Source organism: Gymnoscopelus braueri (assembly GCF_963280865.1).
Source record: "Gymnoscopelus braueri genome assembly, chromosome: 7".
Taxonomy (NCBI): Eukaryota; Metazoa; Chordata; class Actinopteri; order Myctophiformes; family Myctophidae; genus Gymnoscopelus; species Gymnoscopelus braueri.
The window spans coordinates 35,104,650-35,132,223 of NC_137608.1; the positions used below are offsets into that span (position 1 = coordinate 35,104,650).

Consider the following 27,574-nt stretch of genomic DNA (forward strand, 5'->3'; position numbering starts at 1 on the left):
TAGAGCACTTTCATTCTGAACTCTGAAGTTTTATTTGTTGCATTAACCAGCATTGGGAAACAAGGCAAAAAACACAGAACAACCATATGTCTTGAAATCAACTTGATCTTTAATGACTGGTACATGTTAACCTGGCAACACTCACTGATACATTCTAATTTGAAATAAATTAAAACCATAAACAAATATCACACATCAGCAATTTGATAACTTCATAACAACTGTCAAGAGGTATTTTATACACATACATTTAAAAGAAAGTGAGAAAAGTGGAATGTTTAGTGCGTTCAATTGTTTCAAAACTGCATCAACAAGCAACTTATTCATTTTTGTTTAATATCCTTGTTTGGTATTAGTGGCATTCATAGCGTCTTTATTTAGCATTTGACAGCCAGTGAAGTATTTTTTTAAGTTTCCTTTCCTATATATGTCCCTGTTGTAATAACGAATATGCTGGAAAGTTTGCACAAAACCAGCTTTCAGTTCAATCAGTGGAACACAATCAGCGTCTATCAGCATACACTTCTATAATTACTGCACCCTGTGCTCGCATAATATACCTGCAACATTCATATGACAATGACAAATCAGGACCAGGGGGTGCTTATAATAGTGAATAAATACAACATATTGGTATGCGTATATACATGTTAAGTGCATTATGCCTATAATTGAATGAGGGGTGCATAATTCATGAGCATTATTGTAGATTCCATTTAGCCTTTTGCAATGGCAAATTATAAAAACTAAAGATGGGTAGAAAACAATTTCTGAACTACAAGCACATGTTCAGGCTACTTCTGATGCTCCATATGAAATTAGATTTTTTTCACTCGGTGCACTTAAGCTGTGATTTAGTGGTACAGAAGCATGAAATCAAAGATGATAAGTGTGTGTGTGTGTGTGTGTGCGTGCGTCCGTGTGGTGTGAAGATTTGTCAAAACTGTTTGGATCATACCTGAGTCAAATAGTACTTGCAAATAATTCTGTTTGTTCATTTGACCTCCTTGGAGTGTCAGCAGGGTGGGATTTGCCATGAAGGACAACATATAAGAAAGTTAGACAGGGATGAAATTCAAATGTCAAATAACTTTCTGTGTCAACTTACCAGAGATATTTTAAGGGCGATAATGCTACAAACCACACCCATCTGGTACTCCAAGCAGGTCAAAAGAAATGCCAAGAATTATTTGCATGCAGTATTTTAGCCAGGTCTGGTCTGTATGCACCCCTCAGGCCTCAGCTTTCTCTTTCTGTTTCTTGCTCTTTTTCAAGAATGACGGTGCCTTGAATTTCTTTTTCTTCTTGGAAGGGGACTTAGAGGGTGAGCCCTCTGGGGTGCCCCCTTGTAGTTTAGTGGTCAGTGCAGTGGGGATGGTGGAAGGCGGGGTGGACGTGTCGTTAGTTGAGAGAGCCTTCATTCCTTTCTCCAGCTCCTCTGTTGTTTGTTTCTCCTCCTCCCCTCCGTTTTGTATGGCAGGGGAGTCTGTCTTCACCTCTTCTGCATCCAAGAGGATGATCAGAGAATAGCAAGTGGAGAGAAAAACACAACAAGCTTTAGCAATCAGATGAAATGTGTTCCACATGGTGGAGCTGCAAAAGCTACACGCCAGACATGTCATTTGCAGTTCACTGGCGAAACATGCTTGCTTAATGAGAGTTGGGTTGTCTTACTGTTTTGTCTATACTTACTAGGGAGACAAGACCTTAGCACCAGAGGAGTGCCCTATGAATCAGTGCAGAGGAACACAGAAAAGGACAGACACAGAGACAGAGGGAGAGAGAGGAACACACACAGGGTGTGGAGACATGTGGACATCACTACAAAGGGTTGAAATATGGATAGTGTACATCAAACAATAATGGCTACTATGACAACCACAAAACGCCATTCAAAGCTGACCAACCCATATTACTCCATATAGCATCTCAGCTTAACCAGGAAGATCAATTTGCCTCGAATGTTAGCATAATAACCACAAAAACTTGAGTAGGAGGCATATTCATCTCCAAATCTGGAGTTTTAAAATCCCTATCATTCATTGCACCATGCTGCATACTACTGATACTCATGTTTTCTGTATTTTGATTTATTAAGCAGAAACATTGTTTTCGGTCCCAAAATCCAGTGACCAAGCCAGAATAGGTTGCCAGCATTTGTATGCTCAGGCCAGACTCTCACATTCGTGCAGCATGCGTCTGCCCCATACACACCCATCCCCCCCCCCCCCCCCCCCCCGCCGTATGGGACAGAAGCATGCTGCACGCAAATGTGGGAGTCCGGCCTCACGATGAGCTGGAACTGCATTTTGAGGTTCGTTTTCAGTTTTGTTCGAAGAACAGCAGCAAAACAACCTTGTTTAAAATGAATTCCCATCTACCTCTAATCTACAATGCAAAATCATTCTGGAGTTCAATTTAGGAGAAAATTGCTCAGGCTATTTATGTATTGTTGTTGTCTGTTTTGTAGCTCTGTTTTTATATGGAGCCACCATGGTGTCTGAAATAAAGTTTATACATAGCAAGACTGTAGTATATGCTAACAGGAGTAACTGGACCGCCAGTGAGCATTTAAAGCATGATAGTCACGAGCAGTAACAGCGTCCCACATGTTTTCATGTTAGACATAAAGCAACCTGAAGCCCCAGGTCAGATAGCCAATATGCCAGGCAAGCATGGCAGATTTTCAGATCATGCCAAGCCTCACCTGACGGAGGGGGTTTGCTAGGGCTTTGGCCCTTTGTGGGGGAGGTAGCAGGTGAAGTCTCTTCCTCGTTTGCCACCTCCTCCCCTGCTCACAAGCATGCGCACGCACGCACGCACACACACACACACACACACACACACACACACACACACAGACACACACAGACACAGACAGACAGACAGGGTGAGGGAAGATTGCATTGACAAAGCTATTTAGGAATGCAGAAAGTCTGGAGTATGTTAATGCTGTAGCTGCCACAGGTTCAACATATGTCCGTCTCTCCTTCTGGGGCAGTTACAAATGCTATAGTGCATAAGATGGTTAGGAAAGAGTGGTAAGACACATTAAGGTTAGTGAACGTGAGGAATACTGTGCAAAGCTCATTTAAACCTAGACTGATGACTATAAAGATAGCTATAAAAACATTTATATATAAAAAAGAATGACAAATAAGTGAAAATATAAATATATTTTGTTTGTCTCAAGGAAATGTAGTGGCACAGCAACGCTAATTACTATTCAGCTAATAAAATATTTGAACCTTAAGAACAATTAACCTCAAATATACTGTATAAGTAGAAGAGCATTGTTTTTGGGGTAGTCAACAGTCCACCCCCTTGGTATTTTCATTAATTTTTTTAGATGGACAGTAGTGTACAGTAGGTGAGACAAACAGTAGGAGGAAGTGCCTGGCACAGTATGGAGGAACGTAAGTAACTATTTAAACCCTGTATATACTTAGTTGACCAGGGTACTCCACTACTTGGCCCCTCCTTTTTCCCCTCAAGATAACATTTCTTTGCCGAAAATAGGCGATCTAAAATTACAAGCTCACAATGCGCAGCAACGCAACCCATTGTGAGCTTGTAGATCAACCATTTTCCCCGAACGTTTTGCCTATTTTTGGGAAGTGTTTGCCTATTATGACATGACCAGAATAGGGATGCAAGGTTCATGTGGTTGACTGTTACACCAACTGGCACAGAACACATCTTTGTAGTCATCATTCATAAAAGATGGAGTTAGGTGTGATCGTGTTCTTCAGGTTAGCAACAGCAGCTGGGTGAGATGCACCGAGTTCAAGCGTACCGTTGATACCTCCATCCTGGTTCTTTTCCACCTCCTTACGGTACTCATCCAACACCTTATCTGTTAGGTCATTGAACGGGTTGGGAGGTTCTGGCTCTGGCGGGAGTTGAGGTTCACTCACTGGAGACTGAGGAGGAAAAAGTGGGGAAATCAAAATCACAACTAAAAAAAACTTTTTTTAAAGCTTTTATGGCACCCCATTCCGATGCCATCAATGCATCGAATGGGAGATTATCACGTGTAGCATGCTGTCCATATTGTCTCACTACTGGTCCTCAGCTCCTTTTCCCAGTCATTTATAGGGTAGAATCAATAATCAAGAGTGTTTATCTGTCACTACTCACCCATACAGGTGCAAGCAGTGAAATGCTAGTGAGTTAATGCGTTTATTGTACAATTTGCAATTATATGCTTGCATTTTAGTCTGTATAATTCAGATTCACTTTATTGTCACTTAGATGCACTGTTTATGTACATATGAAACACTTACGCTCAGAAGCTCCGATATAATAATAATAATAATAATCTGATCTGATAATCTGATCTCTGTGATGAAGAGGGATGTTAATCCACTCCACTGTTGTTCAGAAGTACAGTACAGAGTCAGTGTAACAGGCTCTAATGACATTGAGGCGGCCTTTATTACTATTTTATCCATGAACACTGGGGTATTATCACTGTAATGGACACAGCTATTCCATTAGATCAGTATAATAATTACAAATACAAAATAACGTCCTCTCAGGTATCACTGCTACAATAGCTGGATATTACCGGAGGACTATCCTCAGTTATGACACTGGCTAAGACTTGAGACTGAGGTCCTGCAGTCTTCATATCCTGACGATTCTGCTGCCGGATCTGAGAACAGAGAGCGAAAACACCTACTGAAGGATAAATAAAAAACATAATGTTCAAAGACTATTGTCCAAAATGGGACTTTCTTTGCTGTAAAGCATAAACCACAATATACAATGCATATATATACACAAAGGACAATATAACAGAAGGCAAGTGTATTATGGTTATTCATTGGGATATGGGGCAGACTTCCTACCTTGTTTCGTGTCTCTAGCACCTCTTGAGGGTTGGTGAAAAGAGGGACAAACTGGTTTGTGTCCATTTTGATGGATGTGCTCCCAGCCTGTGTCAACTCCTCTGTCTTCAGCCACTGAGAGGGAAGGGGAGAGACAAACATTTCAAGAGCTAGCTTCCAAAAGCGTATTAGTGTGTATGTGTGTGTATGTATAATGTGCGTGTGTGTGTGTGTGTGTGTGTGTGTGTGTGTGTGTGTGTGTGTGTGTGTGTGTGTGTGTGTGTGTGTGTGTGTGTGTGTGAATATGTATATGTGTGTGTGTGTGTGTGTGTGTGTGTGTGTGTGTGTGTGTGTGTGTGTGTGTGTGTGTGTGTGTGTGTGTGTGTATAATTTTGTAGGTAGTACATTACATTGTTTTACAAATGTCTGACGAAGAGTGCTAGCTCGAAACGTTACAGCAGCACTTACGATCAATAAAGACGTTTTTCAATTGGAGCCCAACAGTGTGCAGGCGTTTCTTTAGTTTTTACATGTTTTTCGCTCAGCACCTGCCCAACTTCGGGTTTTGGATGTGCATGTCCGTCCTCTTTTCATTTTACAGATGGCTACCAAATGTCTGTAAACATGTAAATATATAATATAGTTTATCTGGTGTTGTATGTCCACCAGTGATACTGAGGCACTCAACCACCAGAGGGCAGACTGTGCACTACACAGTCAAGGACAACAAGCTTTCCCCTGCAATGCAGAGAGCAGAAGAGAGAGAGAACAGGCTGTGGGAGGTACAGGGGAGGAGAAAAACACAGAGGGAGGGCTAGTCTCCACCTCCACCCAATGATGTAAGGAGAGGGTCTTCGGTATTGTTTTGTCTGAATAAAGGCCTCCATGCTTGGCAGCTCTGCTGTATTCCCTAGAGGAGCAGACACATGAAAACAAAACCATCCTCCATGACAATTATTTTCACGGATGGAGAGGCTGCTTCAGCATCCAAAAACCACGAAGGACATTGCATATTTTAGATGGTAATCAAATAACCTTGGTTGAATAATGTGTCACCAAGACGATTCTAGAGAAACCAGTTGAAATTCTTAAATGCATCCAATTTTCTAAATGTCAAAAAAAGGTAAATAAGTATGTTTGAGGGAACGATGAATGGTTTGTTTACACCACCTGTCTCCTCTCTGCCTGCCTTCTTCCCTCATTCAGCCCCACCCTCCCATCCCATGGCTCAGCCTTCTCTCCTCCTAAATAAAACCACAGCTCATTTCAATCCTGCTCTTCCTACCTTCTCAGCTCTTGCCCCATTATGTTCCATCTATATTGTACACATGCTGTATGCACACCATTACTGGGTCAAGATCAAATCAACCTGTCATCAATATTTGGGGGGGCTTGGGCATGTCATTGTAAGAGAACTTTTTCAAAAGTTTTCATGACTGTTCAAAAATAGAAGATCTGCAAGCCCACAGGGCACATCGCATCAAAACGTGAGCTTATAGATAGGCTAATTTTGAACGTTTTTGAATAGTTATTGTATTTATTTTTTACACATTTGTTAAATGTTCTCAAATAGAAACTTTAATCAAATCCAGGTTTTTCAAATTGATCAAAAAAAGAACTCGTAGCAAAAAAAAAAAGGAAAATATTCCAGGACCCCATTAACACATTGGGTGCCAGAGGTTTATTAAAATATTATACGTTGAGTGCCTGCATTTCTTCCATCCACTTGCGTTATACGTTTCGTGCTGTAGCAGCCCGACGCGGAAGTGCATGTAAACAAAGCGTGCGTGCGAGACGGCGGAGGGTCCCGACTAACGCCTGGAACAATAATATTTCTAACGCGATCCTCCATTGCAGCGTGATCGCCGATCGAAAACGGCTCGTTTTCACCACGTTAAAAAGAAATGGAGATATTAAGCTTTTAGTCAAGGAGATAACATTGAAAACGCCGACCGGAAGGATTTTTGACATGGAGCCAGATCCAGCCTCTTCTTCTCAGAAACTCCTTGGGTGATGTCAAAGTTTCGTTTTAGCGCCCCACGTGGCCCACATGTATAAAAATAGAATTGGGTCAAAAACGGTCCGGACCGTTTTCGGCACTTCTCGTTTGGATCCTCAAAAACGGTCCGGACCGTTTTTGGCATTCAATGTGTTAACCAGTTAATCGGGATCAGCATCGGACCCAAAAGTCTGGCATCAGTCCTTTCCTTCTGTGTCTTTCCTGTCAGTTATCTGTCTCAACAACACCCCTATTCTCTCCCTATCCTCGCCTGCACCCTCCCTCCAACCTCCGCCTCTCACAGTGGTACGCTGGTATCCAGGGCTGGCCTGGTCCTGGTTGACTTTCTGGTAGGTATTGGGGGTGTTGAGCCAGCGGGTCCTCTCCTGCTGCTGCCGTTGGGCAAATGGGTGCTGCCTCAAAGCTGGTTGACCGTCCTCGTCAAACTGGTGGAAGCCCGAGACCGTGGCAGGGATCTCCACCTCTCTCCGTATCCGTGTGCGCTCCAGCAGCACGGGGAAACGGTATGCATAACCGGTACGGTAGCCCTATAGTGGTGAATCAGATGAGGAGGTAGGGAAATTCACATTCTAGATCAATTCTTCATTGTCCCAAAAGGGGCAATTGATTTTGCAGCACAGCGTTGAAGACATGCACAATAGGTGTGATGACGTCTGTTACCGGCTGTGAAGCATGAACAAGCAGAAATGCATGTAAAACGTATACCATGACCTACCAGGTTATCCAGGGTTCTCATAAGGGCTTCAAACTCATGCTCCCCTAGACGGCTCCTCTGTAGGGGGCCGAAGGTAGAGCCAGCCCAGCCCACGGTACCGGCTGGGTTAGGTCTGTGGGTGGTTCGATCCAGCATGATAAGGTTCTGTTCCCCACCTGCGCAGCACAAAGCGGACACCTGGCAGAACAACAAGCATTACAGTTACTGGGTTACAGTCACCTCTGATTCATATTTCTTTTGGTAACTGATGCACTGGAGAGCACATGGTCAAAATGATGTAACTGCACGTCTGTGCACATTGGCCACATTGGAAGGTCTTGCACAAGACCACCCACCTCTCTAAATTTAAGGTGATGGGTGGCACTGTAATTACAAACTGCATGCTCCATGGATTAGATGAGTCTTACTCATACCCAGGTTTCTCTGGTTATTTAGACAAACTATTGCATCAAAAGAATACTATTCCAAACTGCCATTATAGGACTGCAGTAGTCTGCAGTGTCTCCTTGGTCTTGGAAATGTGCTATACACACCACACATGCAGATCTGCTCAATGAATTGGTGTAAAGAGGTTGCAAAGCAAGGTCAAGCACCCAGGTGTAAAACTGTCTCTCCAATACATGCAAGCTTTCCTGCTCACACGTTCTCTTTGAGTCAACACCTACCGTACATGTCCAACGATAGCACTCTGTAGTTCTCTGTCACTTATCCACTCCCGAAAACATGTGCGCACAGAGGTGACTTGCTAGAAGTTAAACACACTGCTGTGTGCGTGTGTGTGTGTGTGTGTGCGTGTGCGTGTGCGTGTGCGTGTGCGTGCGTGTGTGCGTGTGTGTGTGTGTGTGTGTGTGTGTATCCATATGTGCATAATGTATGCGTTTCAAGAATGTGTGCATCCAAGTGCGTGTACGTGCCAGTACCTGTATCTGGCAGGCAGCCTGGATGTGGTAGATGGTGTAGAATGCCTCCTCCACTGACTCACCAAGAGCCACGATACCATGGTTCCTCAGCACCAATACCTAAGTTACAAGTAGAAAATTACCAACGTTGATGCCATTTCTATTCTCTAAAAGTCCATAAATGGCTATTGAGGAGTCAATTAAAACATAACACCTACTCTGATATTAAATGTGAGAGTTCCATAACTCTCATACCTTGCAGGTGGGCCCCAGGCTCTTCTGCAGCTCCACCCTGTCCTCCTCGTCCTCCATCAGGCCATTGTAATCGTAGTAGGTGACATCCCCCACCAGCAGAGCCTCGTGAGAAAGCGGCAGCAGGCCGCTTTTCATGGCCGACACCTGTACAGACGGAGGAGGTGGACAGACAGTCGGCGATATTATTAAGAGGATGCCGTACTTCATGTGTGTGGAACAAAACCAAAATACAGCCAGAGGGAGTGTCTTTCTGCAGGAAAATACCCCAGCATAATTATATACATAAATATACATAATAATATAATAATATATACATACATTGCCCAATTATATACATAAATTGCCCAGTGTGGGACATAATAAACTTGAACTTGCTATAGTGGCTGATAGAGGAAAATATATATATATATATATATATATATATATATATATATATATATATATATATATATATATATATATATATATATATATATATATATATATATATATATATATATATATGTGTATATATACGTATATATATGTATATATATGTATATATATATAAAATGTAGGCTCAAAGTTACTTAGTTAACCTTTAATATTGGCACACCTAAATCTAACACACCCGTTATTAATTTTATTAGCTGCAGCTGCTTATTAGCCTGACTTGCTTTTAACATGCATAAGTAAACAAACAACAAAATTGCCCCAGGTTTTCATGCACTTTTTACTCTGAGAGTGTACAAATGCAAGGGGACCGTATAGGTAAATTTGGTTACATTCATTTACACTCTAGGAGTTACAAATGGAAGAATTGAGCATCAGCTGAGGGTTTTACAGTGCAGGAGTCTTTCTTTTCTTTCTTTTTTTAGGTGTTAGGTGTGTTTGATTTGTGCATTTTGAAATGATGTTTCTCCTCCACAAAGACACAAAAGAGAGACTGGCACATATCAGGGCTAGGGTGACTGTCATTTTTGTATTTTCCTGTGGTGAATAAATACACCTTTTGGTTGCACCGTAACAGTGCCTCTTTACTAATTCCAGCTGCTAATTGGGTCATTCTCACACCAACTCACCATGTGGACAGGATGGCTGATTGTGTATAGTGAGCAGTGGTGTAAAGTAACTAAGTACATGTAATCAAGTACTGTACTTAAGCAAAATTTTGAGGTACTTTTACTTTACTGGAGTATTTCCAATTGTCTATACTTTTACTTCTACTCCACTACATCTCAGAGGCAAATATTGTACTTTTACTCCACTACAATGATTTGAAATTTTTGTTACTAGTTACTTTGCACATATAAATCATTACATTATAAAACATACATTAACCACTTTAGCCCTATTTTATACCTAGGCTATTTGAAAAAAGCCGATCTACAAGCTCACAACTCGTCGCTTTGCAACACATTGTGAGCTCGTAGATCTGCTATTTTAAAACATTTTAGTACTTTTACTTTTGATACTTTAAGCACATTTTGATACCACTACTTTTATACTTTTACTCAAGTCAATTTTTAATTCCAGACTTTTACTTGTAACGGAATGCTTCTACATTACAGTATTGTTACTTTTACTTAAGTAAAACATTTGAGTACTTTTTCCACCACTGATAGTGAGACTGCCCTGGCTGTCACCAAAATATCATGAAATTTGATTCCCATCAACAAACATCATAAATGTGGCGAAAAGTATGACCTTGAACGAGTAACTGCATTTCCACCATTATTCGTGTGAAATGTAACATGTAAATGTTGACTCACGGCGGCAGTGGCTGGAGTTTGAAGGTGTAGCAAGCAGCGGACGTCTGGCCGGGCAGAGTAGATGGCTGAGTGAAGGCTGAAACTCTCCAAGTCCACTCCCAGGGTGGTGCTGCCTTTGTCCACCACCTCACCCAAAATGTTCACCTTCACCTGGGACATAAACAGCTAGTCAGAAGCCTGCAACGTTCAGCAGAGTCTAGTAGCCTTCTTCCTAAATTAGATATTTAAAGTTTCAGCTATATTAAATGTAAATGTAGATAGAACATAATACTCCTCCTGCAAACAGATTAAAAGACACCACAGATGCTGATCCCAGTACTAATAGGAAGTTGTTAATGCATTTCTGTGGACCTGCTGTCTTTGTACCAACGTTTGCCATAATGTACCGTATACCAATGGACCCTGGTCATTAGCAGACACTTTGTGTGTTCAACATGAGACCACATTGTTCCTGGCTCATTTTAACTGATATAAGTCTTAACCACCCAGCCAACAAAATTGGTGCTACTGTACTAAATTGATGACTAAATTGTTTCAGATTTGAATCATGACATGCTTGTTGTTGTACAATGGGTGTGTGAGAAAATTAACTCACCAGACTGGATGCTGTGACCTCACTGTAGGTCAGGCCATCTGGCATAACCAGGAAGTGCTCCTGTTCCTTACTTACACGCAACTGTCAGATAACAACACAGCCAGTCAGACAATACACAGTAATATCTGTAGTGTAAATTTAACTCTGAAAGTGTAAAACAAAAAGTGGATGGATTACTGTATAAGGACATCATATAATAGAGATGGAGAAATAGAGCATAACATAACTTAAGTGAAATTCATCTACATAATGAAAGTATGAGTTTTGTGACCAATGAAACTTTCAAAAACTCTTGCATAATGTCTCCTTATGAATTGTATCTGTCTGTTTGAAAAATAGTTTTGAATTGTGCCATTTTCACCTGACAACGGCGATAAATGACAACAGAAAAGTGAGAAGAATGAGCAAAGCCGAACTGGATACTTGAGCAGTCAAGGTGCCAAGAAATGTTGTAAATTGTGGAATCAGAGAGAGAGAAGAAAGACAAGAATAAGGCTGGGGCCAATTCACCTTCAATCTCAGTGATCGGATTTTCATCCAAATTGGGGACAAATGTTTTGCAGTAAAAAGGTTCTTCTATCTATACCACTAATGAGAGAATGGAGGCACTATCCCTATTATGCAGACTGCAGTTTCAATGCAACATTTAGAACGGAGTGAAGTTGAAGTGAGTAGACCCAAACCCAGGTGTCTTTCACACCGTTTTTGTCTTCTCTCTCCTTTCTCATTTTGTTCCTCTCTCTTTCCCTCTCTCTTTCACGCTTTGAGGTGACAAGAATTAGACCTAAGACCGATTCTAAAAATCCCTTCTAAATCCTTACAGATTTCTGAGAAACGTATGTTGTTATATATATAGCTCTAATCTATTCTTTCCCAGATTAGTACACAAACAAAGATGAGCTATCCTATCTGGTGATGTGTTGCTCCTTCCAACCCTTTTAGCACAGTAGAGACACAATACTTTATAATGGTCTTATTCCATATTCCATATTCTGTACTAACCTATGGAAAAGCACTGTAGTTACACAACTTCCATTAGTACACCCTCCTGCTGCACACATTGTAAGTCATTCCAGATAAGAGCATCAGCTACATACGTGCATTAAAAAGTAAATGTGAAATGTGAACTTGCATGGCGGTACTGACAGTGAGGCAGGCGCGGCTGAACTGAGACCAGCCGTACAGGTCCAGCAGACGGTGAACACTGGCCAGCTTGCAGCGCATCAACCTCTCCCCTTTCACCATGCTGCCTGGCTCAACGGCCTGCAGGTCGTTTATGGGAGTCACCATCATCATGTCTGTGGCAGGAAGGAGGAGGAGAAAGACAGACAGACAGACAGACAGACAGACAGACAGACAGACAGACAGACAGACAGACAGACGGGGAGAATAGAAATGAGAATTGAGAAAGGAGAGAATGAAAGAAAAACAGTATGGGAAGAGTGAGTGGGTGGGAGAGTGAAATAGTGATTCACTTGTTTGTATTGTCCCCATGCGCATATATTAATGAGAAATTGATCATTTGCCATTTGTTGTGATTTTGCAGGCGTGGGCATACTTTTTAATGGGTGTAAAGATTGATGTCCTTTTGTGCGTGGAAAATGACTGTAATTGTGTACAGTGTGCATAACTGCGCATGAGTGTGTGTGTGTGTGTGTGTGTGTGTGTGTGTGTGTGTGTGTGTGTGTGTGTGTGTGTGTGTGTGTGTGTGTGTGTGTGTGTGTGTGTGTGTGTGTGTGTGTGTGTGTGCGCGTGTGTGTGTGTGTCTAAAGTGTGTAAGAACATAACATAACATTTTATTTGCATTAATATTCATATTACACACATTACACACTAATTACACCCTGTGTTATTAGGTTTTAGCTTTTCACCTCTTACACTTGCTTTACACCTCGTCATACAACAGTTTCGCTCTGCAAAGTAAAAAGGGGAATCTACACGCTCGCAAAGCATCACATCATGGTGCATTGCGAACGTGTAGATCCGCAATTTTGGATTTTTTTAATGTATTTGTGAACATTAATGAAGATCTTTGAGCATTTTTGTCTATAATGAAATGCCCAAAATAGGGTTAATGTGGTTAATGACACGCTAACGTGTAAAATGACGATTATAAGGTGTAACAGTTCTATTGCGTGGCCTACTGGATGGTGAGGCGGACAGGGCGGCTGGGGAGCCGTGGAAGGCCATGTAGTCAGCCAGCTGCCTGAGAGCCCACAGGTTGGATGAGCTTCCACCTTTCTTCATCTGTTCCTGGATCAGCACGTCAAGCTCCTCTCTGAAAGACTACAAACCCACACACACACACACACACACACACACACACACACACACACACACACACACACACACACACACAGAGAGAGAGACACACAAATGCACACACATACACAAGCATTAAAAGAGACATACTGTACATACAGTTACAAGCACACACACACACACACACACACACACACACACACACACACACACACACACACACACACACACACACACACACACACACACACACACACACACACACACACACACACACACACACACACACACACACACACACACACACAAACAGAGACACAAATACAGCCTGTACTCCTACAGAAGCGGAGGCAAGTCAAACACTTCTAATGAGTCACCCTCTCTCCTCCACCATGTGTACCCCCCCCCCCTCTCTGCTCCGCTAGCACGGCTCTCACACCATGCAGAGACACAACTACAAACACGACAAACACTGTGAACAGTAAGGGACCCCTTCTACACTCGGAGTCAAATGAACACTCAGGATTCTTGCTTTGTACGCTGTCTGCAGTCCAAGCTGTCAAGTGGTGATTGAGAGCAGATTAAATCTGCGCTGAGGAGATAATCATATCTACGGGAATATGCTGAGGGGGAAGGGAGGAGAGAGAGTGATGGGGATAGAGAGGGAACGAACGAACGAACGCGAATGAGCAGGAGAGAGAGAGAGTGGGGGAGAGAGAAGGAGGGAGGGAGAGAAATGAGAGTACCAGCTGATAGACACAGGAGTTCGTTAGGGGAAAAGATATGAGTAGGGAGGTCGAGGGAAAAAGACAGAGTCAAAGAGTGTAAAGGAGAGAGAGAGAGAGAGAGCAGAGGTGGGAGAGACGGAGAGAGAGAGCAAGTGGAAACGACAGTGTGAATGTAAACACAGTGAAGTTGTAGACAGTGACGAGTGAGTGACAGAGCAGTACCGTAACAAACAGGTCTTCTTTTATCTCCTGCACAGTAGCTTATCTCAGCAACCTCCACAAAAACACACACTGCACTCTCTCTCAATTTGTCTCTCATTGTCACTTTTTCTCTTAGCTGTCTCTCTCTCTTTCTGTCTCTCTCTCACACACATACAAACCCCCCCCCCACACACACACACACACACACACACACACACACACACTTTTCTCTCTCACCGGACTCTGCAGCAGGCTGGAGATCCGTTTCTTGTTCTGCTGGCTTCCGGAACCGGGCGTGGAGTGCTGAGGGGATAGAAGCCCCTCTGGGACCCCATCGCTGGGGCTACGCTGCACCGGTGTGCCCTTGGGGGAGGGGGACTTACTCATTTTGTATCACGTCACAGTGTGTGCCTCAAGTCCAGGGGATGGGTGGGGAGAGACCTGCAAGGAGAGAGGGGGAAATGGAAGATAATCAACCAATGGTGTTTCCAAAAAGGATGCTGCTTTATCATTTGAAAACAGAGAGTTAGGTGCACTGCACAGAGTTTGTGTATGTCTACTATTCAGCAACTACAGGTACACCCCATAACATAAACACACAGTTCATTCAACTGTGAGTGTAAGTAGAGATTTTTCTGTGCAGCATCCACATTTCCATTGTTATTAAAAACAACTACCCCTTTTTTTTAAATACAAAATAATACATAGAACATTCAGTAGTCCACCTCCCACCACGCAGTCAATCCTATGAATCTACAATAGTAGCAGCATAAAAAACCCTCTCTGCTGCCCTCACATTACAGATATTGTATTTCACAGATAACTGTCTGCTGCGTGTGTGTGTGTGTGTGTGTGTGTGTGTGTGTGTGTGTGTGTGTGTGTGTGTGTGTGTGTGTGTGTGTGTGTGTGTGTGTGTGTGTGTGTGTGTGTGTGTGTGTGTGTGTGTGTGTGTGTGTGTGTGTGTGTGTGTGTGTGTGTGTGTGTGTGTGTGTGTGTGTGTGTGTGTGTGTGTGTTGCCCTGTGAAGGCTCAGTGGAATTTGCTGCATTAGCAGCTCAGATACTCGGACATTAGAAACACTGGCAGGAAGTTAGCCAGTGATGTAGCCGAATGTTGCTTCACAGAAGAGAGATGGACGCCCCCAAGCCACACGCTCACACACACACATGCACGCACGCCACGTGCACACACACGTAAAGTAATACACACACTCTGCACTCAGTAGATAAGGCCCAACACCTGCCACACCCTCTCCTCTGTGGTCCCGCACATCAACTGCCACAATTACCAACTTGTTTCAGAAATACTGAAACACAGCGGAAATACTCCAGCATCGACCCAATGGCACCACTTCTCCGAACAGTAATGATGGGTAAATGCAGAGGACAAATGCCAGGCACAGTGTGTGTAATGTACTTGGCAAATACCCAGTGGTGGACAAAGTACTCAACCCAAGTACCCCAGAGTCAAAGTATAGATACTCCTGGTCAAATATTACTTAGCTACAAGTGAAAGTTGCTCAGTCAAATTTGTACTCAAATAATTAAGTATTAAAAGTACATGCTTTTAAAAATACAATCAAAAATACAAATGACAGAGTACATTTTCTTGTTATTATCAATGAATTGCTATATTGAAATTTCCCCCCAAGATTTAAAACAATTTCAGAAATGTTCAAACGACGTGCTGTTTTCACTATTTTTTAAATAGGCTGAAGTGGTTAATTCATACAGTATTTTTGCAAGTTTGGGTCCTGGGAGTCCCTTCTTAGAAATGTTGTGGATTAAAAAGTAACACATTTGTCTTTGAAATAGAGTGGAGTTAAAGTCATAAGCTTCAGACACTGAAGTAAAGTACAGATACTAAAATGTTTTACCTAAGTACCGTATTCAAGGAAATGTACTTTGTTCTGTACAATCACTGCAAACGGACAGCTCCTGTACAGTTCACGCTTCACACTGGTGGGTACACAGTATCACCTAGAAGAAATACACCCACAATTTAAAATGACTGCCTTCATCTGCATTTTGTATGTAGCACTACTCCTTTAAGAGTAAGTAAGTAAGCCTTGCCGAGCTGTGTGGCCCATAAGGCAAGAGAGCCTATATCTCCTACATCCTCAGCCATGATGTATATTGTATAACTACACCACCTGGACATGACGCTAGTATGTCGCAGGGACTTACCCCCAATCCAACCCTTGATGCTGAGTGCCAAGCAGGGAAGCATTGGGTCCCATTTGCGCGTGCGCGTGCGTGTGTGTGTGGCTCTGTGAAGGCTCAGTGGAATTTGCTGCATTAGCATTAAGAGCTCAGATATGCTCATGGAGCTCAGATACGCTCATGGAGCTCAGATACGCTCATGGAGCTCAGATACGCTCATGGAGCCTAAACCCATCAAGTCCACCTAAGTTGTATTACACGGACAGTGGAGGGGTTGATTGTGTTATGAAGTAAGTTAGCATATTCATGTGATCGTGCACAGTACATGTGTTTGTGTATGTGCTTAAGTAACTATTTGAGTGAATGGGTATGTGAGTTACAGTACGTATTTGAGTTAGCATGTTTAAGTGTGTGAGTGTTTGCAAGCTTGTGAGAGATTGTGTACTTGTATGTGTGCATATTTGCTTGTCTACTAGCGATCTGAGAGAGAGAGAGAGAGTGTGTGTGCGTGTGCGTGTGCGTGCGTGCGTGCGTGCGTGCGTGCGTGCGTGCGTGCGTGCGTGCGTGCGTGAGTGCGTGCGTGCGTGCGTGCGTGCGTGCGTGCGTGCGTGCGTGCGTGCGTGCGTGCGTGCGTGCGTGTGTGTGTGTCAGAGACAGAAAAGGGTCCCAGCTGCTGAGATGCAGCAGACACAGTCTCTCTCCAGAGAGCGTCATAATGACTCAAGGTCTAGCCTCCTGCCCTCCTCTTTCTCCCTCACTCCTCAGTTCAATTAACCCTGTAGATTTTATGGTGTCGTTTTCCAATCTGGATTCACTAAATTTTGGCATCACCAAGAAACTTGATCCTTGTGCGTTTGCTAACATTAGAATCATATTAATTGATATCTCTGAAGATACAGTAATATTTGATGTTGCAGATTAGCCAGGAAGGAAAAGGGTGAGTGCATGCGTGGCATTTCTGAGAGCACATTATCTCTGCATCTCTACTTGTGTATGGATATATTGATCGTTGTAAATGTACCCACTTCCAGTGAACAGATTCAGCAGGGCTCTCACTCTCTCTGTTTGAGGGCAGACGGTTCAACCAGCCAGACAGACGGGAATACAATTACATAAGTAGTTCTGCATTGATTTTTCATGGCTCCATTTTCATTAGGTCAATGCCACAATGGGTAGTCAGCCACTGCTAACTAATAATGTAAGCACTTTGTAACAAGTCAGCATTGATTACATCTAGTTCCCCTCTGCATTAGTAGGCCTAATGCAGAATGTTTTAACACTCATTTCAAATTCTAAGAAATGCACCCAGTCTTTGTCACAGCAATCTGTTCCCTTTATTTTCCCCAACTCAGAATTTGTTTACTCATATGAATATATACTTTTTGCATATGTAGAAGTTGTACTTTGCTGCTTGTAATTACTTAATGCAAACATAAACAAACCTTTTACTGCATCGAAATTCAAGTAAAATCTAACAAAAGTCTGATTAAACGATTAAACTGGCAAGTGATGCTTGGAAGGCAGAGACAAGTGCCAAAAATAGTTTTTCCTTCACCAAACGACATAAAAGCTGTTTTTACAAAATGGTCAGAGATGCTAAACTTGAACCCACTCAGATGTTGTCAAAAAGATCATTCATAATGTAATTTCTCTCTCTCCATCTCACACAAGCACACGCAACTTGACATGACATCTGTTGTCCATAGATTTAAAGATTTTATACATTTACAATAGCCTACACTTTTCTTTTACAAAATAGTGACTCAAAAACATAATGTATACCGGTATTTTATTTAGAGTAACTGATTCAACTCTGTTGTTGTTGCTACTGTGCTGCCACTGTGCCACTGTAGGTCAGGACTGACTCATGTATGGCCCATTTTCTCAAAATAAAAGCTTTGTATTTTTCCACTGAAAATACTGCTGTCTTTAATGAAAGACACTTGTGAAAATAGATGCGTTGAAGTGGGTGGGGAGGCTTGAAGATGAAATTATTGTAAAATGTGGGTGCGGGTAAAACAAAAGTCAGCACGCATCATTACGTGTGTTTGTGTGTGTGTGTGAGGGAGAGAGATGGACAAAATGTTTATGCGTAGCATCACATCACAATGGTGGATTTGTGTGAGCAAAGTTGGAGGAGAAATTGAATTGAAGCAGAGAATGGGTTCAAGGCAGAAAGGTGAGCGTACCTTAGCTGTCACACCCCTGTCCTGCCCCCTGCTGGCTATCCCATTTACACTAATCATTTCAGCTCTGTGACTAGTACCTCCACAGCTGGCTTAACAACAGAACAACAATGCCCCCCTCATTCTGTCTATGCCTTCTAATAATCTATACAGAACAATGAGGCGGAATAACGGTGCTACTTTCCCACCTTGAACAGGGGTAAATAGGGGCTTATGAAGTTTGAGACGGATGACACTGTGGCCCAGTGGTTAAAACAACCATTCAATTAAAAAATATGTATATCTCACTTGAATTCCATGTGTTCTGTTAAAAGGATTACTTAACCCCAACCTCCTTACTTGCACAAATGCCTAAATTATACATTTTAATTACTGTAATTAATTATTAAAGACTGTTTATTGTTTGAAGTTGATGCCCCAGTTCCCTCTGGAAGTCCTGGGATAGTGCAGTATTAATCAATTTCCTCACATAGGATTTGGTTAAATCTGCAGCCTGCAAATGAATATTCACACCTGTAACCCTAACCCTAAATACATAAACTAGTATCAGCCTAGTCATTAGATAGCACTTCCTTGTTAATCCAGACCAATTCCTATTAGTAAAATTACAATAGAAAATGTGTTAAATGTTTCAAGCTGACATGGCTGTATGCATCATACCTCCTAGATGAATAGACTCATTATTATGGATTATTTGACAGACTAGATGTTTTCCAAAAAGTGAAACGAAGAAGCATATTACTGCATAAATTGCTATTTGCACAAATGAAAGCAATGCCTATCTATATGAATCCTATGTTGAGCTTTGGAAAGGTATTTCGCACCTTAATTTTGTATAGGGTTAATATAAAAAAATACTTTCTGAAATATCTCATAATGTAGGCCTACTATAACTTTTAGTAGCAAGTTCAACAACACCCTTTTTATAATACATGATAGGCTACTTTTGTTTCAGATGCTATTAAGTAATTCAACATTTTTGTTAGCATTTGACATGATGTTGCTACAGTAGGGCTGAACAATATACTGTCAATTACTGTAGGTCATGTCACTTCAATGATGTGAATTATGTAAAATCACAGTTAGGCCTACAATTGTACAATACAAAATGTGAAGTTGTGTGTAAGGGGACTGAACAACCTAGAACACACCTCTGCCACTGGCACTGGTCTAATGGCTAATTATCCTGTAACTAGAGATCACAGGGTTGGCCTGCTTAAGCTGTGCATGCTGTACTCTGGAACACTACAGCAAGCATGTAACTCTTCAGGCAGAGAACCGGGAGTTAGGGTGGGATGAGCACAACCAAAGGATCAAGTAGTCCACCCTACGAAGTTGCCATGGTGGGGCAACAAGGTCATTCATATAGGCCTGTGGAAGCCTGATATACAAATGCAGTGAGCCATGTTTTGATACAGCTCTCAATATAATTTGCACACCATCATCAAATCTGTTAGCCAGAATTTCCCATGCATTAGCTGGATGATGCTCTTGTTAATGTTCTCTAGAGGGATGGCCAAACATCCCAAGGTTTTTAACAGGAAGCGGGGAGAGGGGGGGGGGGGGGGGGCACCAGTCACAGCTGCTTGTTTGGCCTGCCCTTTCCTAACTGGGCTTTCAGAGCTCCCTTTCAACTTAATTGTTTATATATTATGGATGTTCAAAGTTTAGGTATAGATCTCCAAAGAGGGGAGATGGTGGCAGGTATATGTATTCTGAGAGGATCAGTGTAACAATTAATCGACCTGAGCAATTTAATTGATTATAATGTCATATCATTACAGATTACAAGTCCAAAAGCGAAGAATGCCAAAAAGATTTTGGAGGAACATTTGAAACATTTGAAAAGTGAACAGAATATTTCATGTCAACAGAATATATAAATATATATATATATACAGTATATATATATATATATATATATATATATATATAGAGAGAGAGAGAGAGAGAGAGAGAGAGAGAGAGAGAGAGAGAGAGAGAGAGAGAGAGAGAGAGAGAGAGAGAGAGAGAGAGAGAGAAACATTTTAAAGACTATTGTTGTTCAATGGGAGATGTATTAAATAGTGTGTCAAAGTTACGCTACAGTCAGTATTTTGTATCCCCTGCAAGTATATAGCCTACCTCAATTCCATAATATTCTTGTAACTGTACCACAATGTCATCTCACAATCTCTCCATAGATTCGTTTTCACAGGCTGCGCCTCTGATCGTCCTCTCCGGAGCCGCTCCATCATCATCTGGCCCGAGGTTGGCATGGTGTCATAGCAACAACATCAGCACCCATCAGAGGATGATCCACTAATGGCCGACCCCCCCCCCCAACCCGTGGAGCAAGCTGTCGAGCCTAAAAGAGTCTATAGATGCCTGACGTGTTTCAACCGAGTTACTCGGTTGAAACACGTCATGCATCTATAGACTCGTATTTTTTACACGTCTAGGTTGTGAGCCTATACGCTACACATGACTCCATGCTTAGGCTATAAGACCCAAGTCGTGACATCATTTGATACATCGAAGATGCTAAATAAAATAAAAAATAGGCCTGCAATCTCGCTGCTGCAGGCTAAACCAAGGCAGTAAATGCAACGTATTTTAGCCATAGAGAAAGCATATATGTTCCGTCATAAGCTCCTCAGCAGGCCTACATGAACAGCGATATTATTGGGTAGGCCTATGTCATGTGTGCGCTGCGCGTCCATTATGGTTATTATGGGCCTTTTTCCCTCTGCAGATTCAAGACAACATGTCCAATAATAAAATGCAGGTCATGATGAGCGATCGAGGCAGATCGAACGCTCAGTGTCCTATCGGTGCAGAGTGCAGACAGTCTAATGTATCTAAATTAAATAATCGGTGGTCTAATTTATCTAAATAATCGGTGCAGTCTAATTTATCTAAATGAAATAATCGGTACAGTTTAATTTGTCTAATTTTAATACTCGGTGCAGTCTAATATATCTAAATTAAATAATGACTGTAGGCTATATGGCTACAATAATAAGGTTTTGAAAGGGAATATAATGATCTATAGGCTATTAGTGCATGTTATTATTAGAGCATCATGACAATATGCGCACAATATGTTATGGCTATTCGTGCATCTCTTTGGTCATTGCCATACAGCCTACGCGTGCACGACAATGCATATGGCTATATGGCAATGACCAAAGAGCTGGGTATTGATCTTAATTTAGGAACAATTATATGACGGGTAATAATCTTACCTCAGCGCATTCTCGTCGTCCTGTCCTTTGTGGGTGCGCGTCACCTCACACCCACACGCACTGTCCTTTTCCCACACCTAGACACACACACAGGATCGGCTGATGATGGTGATGATCAAACCAAATGGCTTAGAAAATATGTACGTTGGTTTGACTTCGGGAAGCTTTTGCAGGGACAATATTGCGGCGGGCCTCAGATGATACCAAGTCTATTATGTCTCTATGATGTTTTTCATCATCAATGAGTGTGCGTCGGGAGTCTGGACCAACCCACTGCCACGCCTGCCATCATTTTAGACCTTGGTAATCAGTGTTGCCAGGTTATGGGAGAGACATAAGCAACCAGGCCTACGAAAACAAGCTCAAAAGAAGCGAGCCCTTCGCGCTTTAAACATAATTGGCTATTTGAAAATAGCCGATCTACAAGCTCCAAGATCAAGACATTCTGAAAAATGTGGAATACGTTTTGAAACATTTAAACAGCACAAATCTTGTATGGGGGTCTCTGGGCCCTGGCATAAAATATTTTCAGATGGGGGTCCGCAGACAGATACATATTAATTAATTAATTAACTTGACATGATGTTTGTGAAAACACTGGTTTAAACAGCATATTAGGAAGCAAGCCCAAATAAGCAACTACACTTTAGAAATAACTAAGTCCAAAAAACCGCAACCACCAATATTTACAAGCAACTTTACAGAAAAACAAGCCTAAAGTCGCTTATAATAAGCAGACATGGCAACCCTGGTGGTAATTTGCCTCTCCGGACCACCGCCACCTGCGCTGCTTAAAACGCCCCCCGGCTGCCCCCCAACCCCACCAGTATCCCTTTCCCACACTTCCAACAATAACAGACATAAATGCTGCTGGGTATGCGATTAGAAGCTTTATACAGAATGTTACCTTGTTAGCCTATGTTTCCAAGCGAAGGCTTACACATTTTTAGATTTAGGCTATTTAGTTTAGGTAATATTAGGCCATTGGCCTTATGATGAATGAATTGCATTACGTTGGCGCCATCTGCTGTTTCATAGGGACATGTGCAGACAGGGAGAAAGGAAATTAATAAGATAATAGTTTGGTCCCAACTCTGAGTCCTTTGGGGTATTTGTTGTCACTGGATATTAAATGGTTGCTGTATCCGTAAGATGAAATGTGAATTATGAACAATACAACTACAAAATGATAACTGAACAATACAATTACAAAATGAAAAAAACTAATATGAAAGTAAAAATTACTACAGACAATTAAAATGTTAGCTTTGAGACCTTTGCTGAAAAAGGGGGGGGGGTTAAGATTATATGAATATTATTTTTAATATTAAGATTATATTAATCAGTCAATATTTATGAGCAGATACACATTTTGCTGGTGAGATGGTAAAATGAATAAAGATTCACTGCAACACTCTTGGTACACTTGCAGACAACGTTTAATGAAGTTATGAATTTTTCAGTCAAAAGTCTAAACAACGTTCCTCAAAATAATTGTTCAGAACATTGCCCTTCAAAACTTACAAAGACATCATGAAGACGTTTGTCCACGTACACGTTTTTTTTTTACATTGGACAGTAAGGGTGAAAGACAAAGGAATTGGACTGACATGAAGCCCATAGGCTGTGACATTTGTTTGACTGATATTGGTTGTCCAAGCGGTTGCCCTGCTTCATGTCCATGTTTTCTCATAAATAAAATAAATAAAACAAATACAAATAAAAAATACAGCATTTCTCAGGCAGCTGACACCAAATCGTTGTAAACAGAAATTCTGCGAAAAATTATTAAAGCTGCATTGTACATTTTAGGGGCTGCAAATACACTTTGTAAAATGAAAATAAAAACATTCATAAATAAAACAAAATATTTAAAAATATAAAGCCAATATAAATCTTTTTGAAACACCTCAAAGTAGCACGCCCCTACAAATGAATGTAAACTATATATAGCACATCTCAAAGGCATGCAATGTACTTTGCTTTATTTGACCAGACTGAAAGAGGTGATAGGTGTTCGAAGGTTCCCAAGAAAAAAATGTTTAGAATGAATAACCACTAACATCTCTCCAACTATGTTGTGACAGGCCTCTAGATCAGTGTTTATTATAAACATGTTGTGGTTTACCTTTTTCATTTAAGTATTAAAAAAAGGATAAGTATCGAAATAAAATTGTACAGTCTTCATCTGCCTTCACAAGGACTGTTTGGCTTAAATATGTTGGCATACCAACAATTTTCTGTTATACGGAACCCCCCACCCCTTTCATTAACTGTGCTTTCTACTTCAGAGACTGTGCACCTTGCCAAAAGCAGTCTTTTCTTTAATCAAAGTATTCAGTACCCTTCAACGTTCCCACATTTTGTTGTCTCGTAGAAATAACATAAAATAGATTTCTTCTTTTTTTTTTTTACACAACACACAACGAAAACACGTTTTTAGAAACCTTTGCTTGTTTAAAAATAAACAGAAATATGATGAAGATACATATTCAGGGCCTTCAGCTCCAAATTGAGCTCAGATGCATCCCGTTTCCTTTAATCATGCTTAGCCGAAAGCTTAGGTCAAAGTGTCTGGTCTTCCCCAAACTTGGAAACTGGCAGACCTAACAGGCACGTTCCGGTGAAGTACGGAGTGGCTAGGAGCTGCCCAAATTCTACAATGAATCAAGTCTACAAGGGATTCATGCAGACTTCTAGAGCCCACGTTTGGGTCTAGACCTCACCAGACTTTGCTAATCTTTTTAAATTGAGTCTAAACCATAACAAAATGTGGACAAAATGAGAGAATCTGTATATATTACTGTATGTATGTGTTACTGCTAAATTAGTAAACTATTGTTTGTGATCAAAACAGTCACAACTAATCACTGCCGTTTGTGACAATATGCTACTGTATGCATGACGGCATCTGAGGTAACCTTGAAACACCTTCACTTTGAATTACAAAATTACAAACCATTTACACATTGGATAAACATAATGGAAACACTGTCTGTGGGGTCCCACCATAACTTTTAACTGAAAACCCTCATAAAACACCCTGTGCCGAATCTGCCGATTGCCAATAAGTAGCTTGTTCTTGCCTGTTAATTGAGACATTTGAGGCCTGCATTTTTCATAGGAAACTTGGTGGCTTCGCTTTCTGCACTGAAGGGTTTGTACTTTTGCTTTACAATCTTTGTGAGGTGATACATTATAGTTATAATTACCTCAGTATTCCACTAACAAAGTTGCATGTTCTGCTCAGGTGTTACTTGGATGATAAACTGGTAAGTGGGCATCATACACTGTTGCAGCTCCAATGCATTAACTTGTTGCAGCTCCAATGCATTAACTTCTGCCTCCTCTTTCCCAAAGCCTGGGGGGCCCATAGTCGGCATTGTCATGGTGAAATTGTCAGCCATGTCCACCCCTGGGACACCATCCAAAAACTGTGAAGGGAACACATTCATGATAATAATTTAAAAAAAATAATAATAAGAAGAATGTTCTTATTTAGTCTTCCTTTGGACAAATGTGTTTGCATCCCTCATTATTAGTTGTAATGCTGACAATGTATGTTTTATTTAAGGTGGATACGATTAGTTAAGGTATTGCGCATATACCATGCTCAGCTAAAACTTGGCCTGTAGACACACTACAGTATCAGCACCTATGGCTTTCCATTGGAATACAGAGCTTGCCATTATTATGTCTGTGCAAGTACAAAAAACAAATCGTGTCAATCTCAGGATCCACATGGGAACGGAGTGGATCTCGGACTTCATATTGCCAGCCTGTGATGTCCGTTTATTGACGTATGACTCCAAATTTGGGCAAGGTTTCAGCCGGATGAGAGCCCTTTTGACTTCCATGATATATCTTTAAAAGTATGAAACATAATAACAAAACAAAAAAAAATATTGCTGTAGCCTAATGGTAGCGTGCAACATTTGGTCGGTCCAGCGATTATTTACACACCGTAAAAACACACAAAACAAAACACAACTTACATCATCTACCCTCCACAGGTCACTGCACATGCCATCTGTGTTACCATAGTTGATTGCGTTCTTCAGAAAGTCAGTTGTGTTGCCATAATCCTGATGAGACAGTAATTGTTATTTTATATCAAAGTATCAAAAAGGCCACTTTTTCCTCATGGATAAATTCCCTTTCAACAGAACTACTGTAAAGTGATTGTCATTTTAGAGACAAACATTCTGCAAAATGTAATGCTTACATTGTCAGTATCCTGCAAGACAGAAAGTAGTAGACGAATATATTCAGTGGCAGCCTTAAGTGTGTCCACTTTACTGGGTTTACGGTCGGGACGCATCAGTGGCACCATGCGCTTCAGACGGGTGAACATGGTGTTCAGGTTCCTGATCTGTAGAGGAAAGAATTGCCAACATTTTATACTGATAGATGATTTGACAATGCCATAGCTCATAACTTAAAATCCTTCTAACGTTTTCACCACTCACAGAAATCATCCATAAGCTAGACAGTATAAGCAATTTACAGTATAAGCAACTCCCCATATAGTCCCGCCCATTTGTGCCAGACAAATGGGCACTAGAGAAGAGTGGGCACCAGGAAGAGTGGGCACCAGCCGCACCAGGCCTCGGAAGACTGGGCACTAGGGAAATGTGGGCATCAATACAAAGTGGGCAACAGACCTAGGAAGACTGGGCACATTTTAGTGAAATATGCTTAACCCTAACCTTGAACCCTCACAAAACAACCGTAACCTCAAACTAAATTTTAATGGCGGGGGGGGGGGGGGGGGGGGGACTATATCTATATCTGCAACTATATCTGAATATAGTTGCATTCCAGTAATACACAATGCCAGAAAATATTCCCGTTTTGGTGCCCACATTTCCCTAGTGCCCACTCTTCCAAGGCCTGGTGCCCACTCTGTTTTGGTGGCCAGATTTCCCTAGTGCCCAGAATGTATTGGTGCCCACCCAGCTGTTACCACTCCAAACTTACAAAGCTGTGGCATCACCACAACCCTCTCAAATAGACTACCACTGGCACAAGGCCTCTGGCAGACAACAATTAACACTAATTTTCCACAGCAGTAGCCTATTTATTAATCGTCATAGTCGCTGCTCACCACTCTATTCTGAGGTGGCAGTGCAAGGAGGAGTTGCATTGATGTGGACTGGCCTTAAAACTGTTTTGTTGCAACTAGATACATTGTTGCGGTCTGGTCTTTATAAGGCCTAGCATAGGCTCGGCTGAACGTTTTCGAAGCCAATTAGCGCCTCACGGCCATAGTTATAGGCTCACGGCTGAATTAACATTATTTTTGTTAAAAGCGAGGGCCCTCTCCCTCTAAACCACTAGTGAATAAGTTGCTCTACTAACATTCCGTCCAAATCCAACGGTTAGTTACGTGGTCCAAATTGGACCGTCTAAATATTAGGCCTACTCACCCTCTGTCGCTCCTTGGCGTTGACCATTTCTCTTTTCTTCGCAGTTAACCTGTAGTCTTCAGCTACGACGTACAGGCCGCTCCTGGCTCGTTTGTATTTGACGACGTCGCTGTATACAGGTAGCGCAGACTCGCCTGTAACACGCATTAAAATGTCACGCATCAACTCTTTTCCAGGGACCTTCATTGTTACAGTTTCTACTTTCTAACGCCTAATTGTGACGTCTCTTGGCCAATTTCGACTACTCTCCCGTAACGTTAATCAAGCTGACAACTGACTGCCAGGTATGCCTACATGATCTGTAGAACACACT

General features: G+C 41.6%; 2 protein-coding genes across 6 annotated transcripts; both read right to left on the reverse strand.

Moving 5' to 3' along the window:
• Positions 1 to 97: 97 nt before the first annotated feature.
• add2 (adducin 2 (beta)) lies at positions 98 to 21,995 on the reverse strand. 5 transcript variants are annotated; one of them, XM_080432878.1, is made up of 15 exons: positions 21,833 to 21,995; positions 14,496 to 14,699; positions 13,212 to 13,353; positions 12,214 to 12,365; positions 11,068 to 11,148; positions 10,473 to 10,622; positions 8,722 to 8,865; positions 8,488 to 8,586; positions 7,568 to 7,744; positions 7,134 to 7,379; positions 4,854 to 4,967; positions 4,571 to 4,657; positions 3,797 to 3,923; positions 2,708 to 2,791; positions 98 to 1,498 (listed from the first exon to the last, which is right to left on the reverse strand). In XM_080432878.1, the coding sequence occupies exons 2-15, from the start codon at positions 14,643 to 14,645 to the stop codon at positions 1,233 to 1,235; spliced, it is 2,019 nt and encodes a 672-aa protein (XP_080289004.1). In that variant the 5' UTR covers positions 14,646 to 14,699; positions 21,833 to 21,995; the 3' UTR covers positions 98 to 1,232. The 5 variants fall into 5 exon arrangements, with proteins under 5 accessions (XP_080289004.1, XP_080289007.1, XP_080289006.1 ...); XM_080432882.1 differs by lacking the exon at positions 2,708 to 2,791 and adding an exon at positions 1,693 to 1,726 and having other exon boundaries at positions 1,405 to 1,501; XM_080432881.1 differs by lacking the exon at positions 2,708 to 2,791.
• Positions 21,829 to 27,447, reverse strand: figla (folliculogenesis specific bHLH transcription factor; the record flags this gene model as incomplete). Its single annotated transcript, XM_080433585.1, has 5 exons — positions 21,829 to 21,909; positions 25,090 to 25,266; positions 25,828 to 25,917; positions 26,058 to 26,204; positions 27,262 to 27,447. 5 exons carry the CDS (start codon positions 27,445 to 27,447, stop codon positions 21,829 to 21,831), a joined length of 681 nt encoding a protein of 226 aa, XP_080289711.1.
• Between the last annotated feature and the right edge of the window lie 127 nt (positions 27,448 to 27,574).

Excerpts from the sequence above, each read along its gene's own strand:
- add2 (XM_080432878.1), bottom strand. The coding sequence starts at position 14,645 with ATGAGTAAGTCCCCCTCCCCCAAGGGCACACCGGTGCAGCGTAGCCCC. Across the intron at positions 7,745-8,487 it reads AGGCTGCCTGCCAGATACAG|GTGTCCGCTTTGTGCTGCGC; the intron begins GTACTGGCACGT and ends TTGTTCTGCCAG. Across the intron at positions 1,499-2,707 it reads TAGCAAACCCCCTCCGTCAG|AGGTGAAGACAGACTCCCCT; the intron begins GTGAGGCTTGGC and ends TGGATGCAGAAG.